This window comes from Arachis ipaensis, chromosome B09 (assembly GCF_000816755.2).
Source record: "Arachis ipaensis cultivar K30076 chromosome B09, Araip1.1, whole genome shotgun sequence".
Taxonomy (NCBI): Eukaryota; Viridiplantae; Streptophyta; class Magnoliopsida; order Fabales; family Fabaceae; genus Arachis; species Arachis ipaensis.
In genome coordinates this window covers 135,428,103-135,435,426 of record NC_029793.2, presented here as the reverse complement: position 1 = coordinate 135,435,426, position 7,324 = coordinate 135,428,103, and the positions used below count along the sequence as shown (strand labels likewise).

The following is a 7,324-nucleotide window of genomic DNA, read 5'->3' as shown; positions in this document are numbered from 1 at the left end:
ACAGATTTAGGTTTTATATAAGTAAAAATATTAAATTTTTAATTAAGATCTTAATTTAGTGGTTACAATCTTTTTATACGAATGAAAAGTTTTTGATTCGATATTTACTCCTGATACATTATATATATAGTGGATGCAAATCGATTGAGTAGGACTAAGTCTCAATCTACAGATTAACTCATTCGAGTTGACAATCCTACTCGATTAGATTAGATATATGTGAATAGAATTGCTGTTGCCACTCCTAATTCCATTATGATAGATTGAAAAAAGATAAAGAAAAAAATTGTTACATTACCTCTTTGAAGTTATATGCTAATTTTGATTGTTATGACTTATGAACCACACTTGTGAAACGCGAAGCATCAGTACAATTGAATTTATAGTTTACTAACCCTAACCAATTGTGTCATGTCATGAGTTAGTATAAGTAGTAATTGTGAGAGATAAAACATGAAATTGTGAAAGGTGAACAATAATTATCAAGAAATAAATAAGAATAAAATATTATTTTAATTTTTAAGATTTATGTTAATAATAAAATTGTCTCCAATTTTTTTTTATTGTAAAAAACATTCCTATCAATATATGAAATTTTTAAAATGGTCCTTCAATTAAGTAGCATTAATTTTTGGACAAATTCATCTCTCTGTGATACTCAGTCGTGTAGAAAAAAAATAATTAGACAAATAAATTAAATAAAAACAAATAAAAGTCACAAAACAAAACATCACCACAGTCATCATATTCTCTTATTCATTGGCTCATACTTTATTACCCTTTTTCCTTTCTTCTGTTATTCTTGCTTCACACTTTACACTAATTCATGGAATCAATCAAAGAATAAGTGTTTGTGCAACACAGATATAAATACATATATCAATACAAGTATCAGATATTTGAATAAATGGACAACATATGAAGCAAGCTCTTGATCCTCAACTTAATTATATCAATACAAATGCTTTTGATGCATCCATATGATTGACTCTGCATGTTCCAAGCAGGATTTCTGGGAGCTCATCTTGTGTGTTGCCCTGCCCACTCACAATTGTCACCATGACACAGCAATATTGCGGCCGCAATTTAAAACTAGGTATAGACTCGTATGCAATTGTCTTCACGTGAAGTTGATAGTTGAAAACCGTTTGAAGTTAATTTAGTCAAACTTGTCAAATCATCAAACGGTTCTCAAATATCAACTTTACATTAAGACAAGTGCGAGTTTTCACCTTAAAACTATAAGCATTGATCACATTGATATATAACTTTACCTGTATCAAAAATGCCATTTCTATGACCAAGTTGTTAAGGTATCCAAGAACTAGGCTAGCAACCCCCCTTGCAACCGTTGAAGATCCAACATCAATATCAAGCTGATATATATATACATACAAGTTAGATTCTTTAAAACTATATATAAAGTAATGACTAGTAATGTTATTGTTACCTCAAGGTAGTTCTTCCCTCGAATGTAACGGATTTCTAGAGCTTGGCCAACCAAACATGCTTTCCTTCCAACACTTTGTTTTACAATCCATGATCCCTGATAGAAAACAAAGATCACATTGTATATTGAATAGGATGTTGTATGATGTGCGGTAGTTTTATAAGAGATGAAGATTAACCTTAGAAATATATGGTATGAGCTTAAATCTTGAGTTCCTGTAAGTATCATCTCCATCAACAAAGCTCTGCAGTAAGGGATAGTCTTCCAAGGGAGTTTTCATCATGTAATACAGTGCCATGGAGTACATGGGGTTTCCTGGCATCTGATCCATCACAATTCAATCAATATCAGGTAAACAAATCAATGCTTGCTAATCATAATTAATTATTTGGATATGATAATCTATCTAGAGTGGTCAAACTCACCTGAATGTTAATCACAAAAAAGAATTCTGGACCACCTTTTGCCGCATATTCCTGAATGAATCCAAAAGGACTTATGGTTAAGATTTTTTAGCAGTGTAATTGTCTCAAGACAGTTACCAAATGGGACCTAAGAAAACCATACATGAGCAACACGCGAAGAAAGGAGAACAGACCTGAACTATGGAGTCTAGACGACTACTTAGATTATCTTCGCGCTGATTGGATCGAAGCCAATCTGCACCAACCAGTTCCATTAAGGTTCTTTTTGCCTTGACCTGCAAAACAAAAATTTTTTGTTGTTGCAGTAAAAAAAGGTAAAAAGTATGTATAGTTGGAAAAATGAGCAAAAATTTCATTGAATATACTAATATAGACCATTAAACTTTTCCAAAGTGCTATAGTGTTTTATAACTTTGGGAAAATAATACCTTTTGATTATCTGTTAAGTAAGTTTCGCCTCGAATCAAGAACAAAGATGGATCAGAAGCAGCCCAGGAGCATGGTAATGCACACTTTGGATCTTTTTGGAGTGTGGTTCCATAATAGCATCTTCCACTTCCCTCCTTGCCTACATCAAACTCCAACCCCTTCTTTGGAACTGCCACATTTAATTTCTCTCACAATATCACATCTATTTTCATATTTTAAACAAATGAATAATATGATGCACACATGAACACTAACTTGCAAGGTCTTGTAATTTTTTGACCAATGAAGAAGGGCTTGCTTTGGTGTGAGTCAAAGGCTGCACATTCCATTAGCATCATTAGGAATTCATAATTATATGAGGACCTAGTTATCTTAACTAATCATATTCAATCTGAAGTTATCATTAATCATATTCTAAATGGTAATGTACCATTTTTTCTGACTCCAATTCAGAGTTCCAATCATTTGGTGTGTCATAATAATCTGATGTATAATCTGGAACATCAAAGAACTCATCTTTAGAATCATTGAATCCCATTAAGCCTGTTTGACTAGAAGCAGCAACTTTCTGAACCTCATCTTCCACAACAGAACCTTCCTCAATATTCTTGCTGCTGTTCTTTTCTTCAACTTCATCCTTTTGGTCCTCATCAAGTGGTGGCAACCCAACAATATCTTTTGTCCCTGCAATTGATTCAGTGTGGAAACTTCCTCCTTTTGTTTTAAACAGTTCTCTTAGTGCTGCAAAAGGGTCAAAATCAATTTAAGGACTTGCTACATTTCATCCATAACAAGCTGCAAACTCTACAATCTAAAAGCCTCAATTGGCAACTATCTCAGGATATGAATACAGAAACTTTCAGTCTTGTATGGTCTCGGTGTTTCTGTATTTACTGTCTTGAGATACTTACCGAACAAACATAGTCTAACATACCAGCAACTCTCTCAAGCATGCGAACAGTTATGGCCCTTGCATTCGCAGGGCGCAAATACAGTTTCCAATACTTCCAATCAACAGCAAGCATGTGTTTCACAACTGATTGTGTTCCATTGTTAACAGGAGTAACTACATATCCTCCACCTGCCCAACCATTTACACAATTGTTACAGAAAGTAAAATAAGCATCCTTGTTTATACTCCCTCTATTCTCTCTTGTTTCTATGTGATCAATACATGGATAACATGTAGATTTAGAAGAAGAAACATAGAAAACATCATTTCAGGAAAATCCTACTTGAACTTTCATCCAACCTACATATTTGTTTTCTCATTTCTGTCAAAAATTTCTTGTGGAGTAACATTCCATTGAGTTTCTTGTTATGGAATCAGTGAAATGTTAAACAATGATATCGAGATTTAAAGCGTACGTTACTTTTAAGGCAAGCTCGGACATAGCCTCTCTGTGGTGGACACTTCTTATGATACACAGACTGATATAGTATCACTGTTAAGAAAAACAACCAAACAGAACACAAATTATAACTAACAACATAACTGTGTATGCACTTTGCTTCTCAAAAAACACAGAAAAGTACCATATGTGCCATCATCCTCTCTTCTCCAATATCTTTGTAACAGAAAATCTCTTTTTTTCATTCCCCTTCAAAGGAAGAATATACATCTTAATATTAGCAACATGGTTGATATTCTTTATGTCTGAATTGTAACTTGTATACAAGGTACCAATATCTACCATGGCAGCCAATCATTGTAAAGTTCAAGGTGAATAAGATCTGTGTGACCATCAAAGTGTTCAACCACACTTCCTCTATTAACACAAAAGTCCCATCTGCAACAACACACTTGCTAATTTAGCTTTGGAATATGAATATATGGAAACTCCAAGAACAAATTAGATGGAATTTGTTCCTCAATACATTCGAAAAAAGACGGCTGATTAGTCCTTCGAGACTTACTCTGATCTTGAAGGATCAAGACACATAAGGGTGTTAAAAATGTCCTCTGAAGTTCCATCAACCACACCAACTGCCATTATTGCTTGACTATCACCCCACTGTTGAATGCAGAAACAGAATGTTCACTTTTCAAAAAAAGAAAAAAAAAAGAACCAAAATGTTATTAGACTTACCCTTCCAAGAGCATCCCATTCTTTTGCTTCTTTGAACATCCTTAGTCCTGCAAAACAGGCATTGAACTATGTGAAATAAGAACCAAGTCACTATTTAATTTGTATTGGACAATGAGCTAATAATAAATCTTTTACCATTTTGGCAACCAAATATCTTCCATGTTGAAGGTGCAATAACATCAGATGTCATTGCTTCTGAGTATATGTATCCATTTAAATCCAATTCAGAGTGTTTCCAATCTATTGATTTTGTGCCTCCATTTCTGCTTTAAACAACAATTTTGAGACATCAAGCAGACATAGCTTGTATATATGCAATGACTAGTACAAAATAATAATAAAAACAAAAGCTCATAATATTAAAATAAAATTTATGTCATTAATGCACCTCAAAGATGAACGTCTTCTTCTCCGGTGGGAAGTCACATATTTCCTTGTTGGACTTGGGCAATCCTGAAATATATTATGAAAGAAACTTAAGCTTCTTAATTATGATGAGACAAACAAGCATTCTAACTCATTTAATTAAGGTGCAGAGTGGAACCTTCAATGCAGCTTCTTGCAATGATTTTATCCATTTTGCAGCTTCTTCTGGACTAGTTGCTCCCAACTATAAAAAAATTGAAATTTAAACAACCACCATGCATCAACCCAATATATAATGAAAATAAACTGTCATATATGCATTTACCTTAAGCTTATCCCTTTGATTTGAAGTATGATATGCAGTGAAAGTGAATAACACCTACAGAAAACAGATATCAATACGACCACTTGATTTGTTCAAAGCACTGAAAATTTAATAGGAAATATATTCAAATAATTTTTTGTTTTTTTTTTTAATCTTAATTAATATTCTTACCTTTTTGTTAATATTTTCCCTTCCATTGTCAGTAACACGGATGGAGGAATCTATTATTGCACTTCTAATTGGCTCCTGAAAATATACAGCAGCTTGTTCATTAATTTACAACTATGAATTAGTTATAATGTATAATAATTATAAAAGTAATTGGTTATTGTCTTAAATTATGTGAAAACTAAACTAACCCTTCTGAAAATTCTATTGTTGTTGTCATCTAATTAGAGCAACGAAACGTATTATTTAAATTAATTGTGAAATTAAACCAATAGTAATTAATTGAAGGAATAGTTTTTTTTCCAATGTGAAGAACAAAGCAGAATACCAAAGACTACAAGTGACATTTTTTCAATGTTTCAGATTCAAAGTGTCAAAACACATAACAATGATAATAATAATAATAAATAACAATCATTATTTCTAAAAGATCAGCAATTATTAGAAATTGAGTATAAAATTAAAAATCATCAGCAAAATACAACACCTGTAATGAAGCATCATTAAATCCTACTAATTAAACATTCCAAATTAAACGGAAAAAAGAAAAGGAATAAGGATGATATAATTAAAAATGCACCTCCATTTGAGAAACAGGTTTGGTTTTGAAGCTTCTAAGGACATTGTCTTTGATGATGAAGTACCTCTTACGCGAGCTATGTTGACCAAACCTGTTATGGCGAAGAAGATAGAGAAAACCCTCCATTTTTTCCCCACTACTACTCTGAGAAGGAACACCCATTATTATTGTTATTCGTTATTTACATTCACAACATTGATTGGCGCTTCGTCTTCAACAATGATCGTCAAAAAGCCATCTTTATTGTCGCTGAACCCCAAAGAAAAAGAAAGGAAGAAACTTTTTTGAAGGGGCATGGAAGAAGCGTTGAAACGCGGTGGAGCAGCAGAAGAAGAAGGTGTTGGTGGTTGATCCTCTGAAACCGCCAATGAAGGAAGGATAACAGAGAATCGGAATTGAGATGGCAGTGATGATGACAACGAACAACGATCAACGTTGGTGTTTGGTTTTGTGTTCCTATTTTCCCGCTTCAACGATAACTACTTCTGCATGTTTTTGTTGTGACGTGAACTCCATATCACAAACATATGTCAATCTTTCTTTTCTTTTCTTTTTTTTTTATTTATTTTATTCTTCTAACAATGTCAAACTTATTTGCATTATTGATATTCTCTTTCTATAATGTAATACTCCACTTTCCGGCATATGTTTAGAAGATTAGACTTTAGAAGATATACTTAAATACAAGTGTTTTGTGTTTACAAGCTTTACAAGTGTGAAGAGAACGAAACCCACTAAACGCGCTGCTTATGTTACGTGCCTCTTTAACAGACTTTTAAATCAATTCACGCGCAAATATATAACTTCCATTTTTCAAAAGATTTCGTTTCTTTTTTTGAGTTTCTTGCCAAATTTGTTGGATCTCCTTCGTGCGTTCTCTCTTTACTTCATTTTTTTCGATTTTCATGATTTCTGAAATCAAGCTTTGAAATCGTTTTGAAGATAATAGAATTTCAGAAATACACCCAAACGATTGCAGAAATACACCCAAATCTTTTAATGTTTTGCTGGTTAAGGATGAGGCACATGGCAGAGACAATCTAGAAGAAAAACCTAGAAGAACAGTAAACAGTAAAACATTACCTTAAATAATGTTTCTTCATTTTTTCTGGTGATTTTTGATAGAGATTTGTATATTTTCTTCTTGATTTCTTCTACTCTTCGCGAGGAATTGAAACGTTTCTGCAGAATCGTAGTTTGTTTCGAATGTCCTTGAATATCGACGGTTTGCGTTTTGATTGAGGAAGAAGAGGAAGAGTGAACGTGTTGTGGAAGGGTGATTAAGGCGCGTGCATTGGACGCTTGATTCTAAAAGAGTGGTGCGTGTATTTTTTTTCTTGGACTTGGAGCAACTTGTATAGCTTGTAAGCCAAAAAGGCTTGTATGTGTAGCAGGCCTGATATAATAATTTTTTTTTAAGAATCTGTTTAGGTATATATTTAACTAGTATTTTTATCTGTAATAATATTACGAAAATATAAAATTATATCA

At 33.0% G+C, this 7,324-nt stretch overlaps 1 protein-coding gene across 1 annotated transcript; it reads right to left on the bottom strand.

The window, feature by feature from the left end:
• LOC107616389 (protein ENHANCED DISEASE RESISTANCE 2-like) lies at positions 721 to 6,308 on the bottom strand. The gene is made up of 21 exons (XM_016318350.2): positions 5,834 to 6,308; positions 5,257 to 5,331; positions 5,086 to 5,139; positions 4,939 to 5,004; positions 4,783 to 4,847; positions 4,530 to 4,657; positions 4,395 to 4,441; positions 4,222 to 4,319; positions 3,999 to 4,094; positions 3,841 to 3,905; positions 3,678 to 3,749; positions 3,239 to 3,385; positions 2,735 to 3,045; positions 2,560 to 2,620; positions 2,304 to 2,473; positions 2,049 to 2,150; positions 1,876 to 1,926; positions 1,629 to 1,772; positions 1,451 to 1,546; positions 1,275 to 1,376; positions 721 to 1,037 (listed from the first exon to the last, which is right to left on the bottom strand). The coding sequence occupies exons 1-21, from the start codon at positions 5,993 to 5,995 to the stop codon at positions 948 to 950; spliced, it is 2,202 nt and encodes a 733-aa protein (XP_016173836.1). The 5' UTR covers positions 5,996 to 6,308; the 3' UTR covers positions 721 to 947.

Excerpts from the sequence above, each read along its gene's own strand:
- LOC107616389 (XM_016318350.2), bottom strand. The coding sequence starts at position 5,995 with ATGGGTGTTCCTTCTCAGAGTAGTAGTGGGGAAAAAATGGAGGGTTTT. Across the intron at positions 4,658-4,782 it reads AGAAGACGTTCATCTTTGAG|AAATGGAGGCACAAAATCAA; the intron begins GTGCATTAATGA and ends TGTTTAAAGCAG. Across the intron at positions 3,386-3,677 it reads TGTCCGAGCTTGCCTTAAAA|GTGGAGGATATGTAGTTACT; the intron begins GTAACGTACGCT and ends ATGGTTGGGCAG.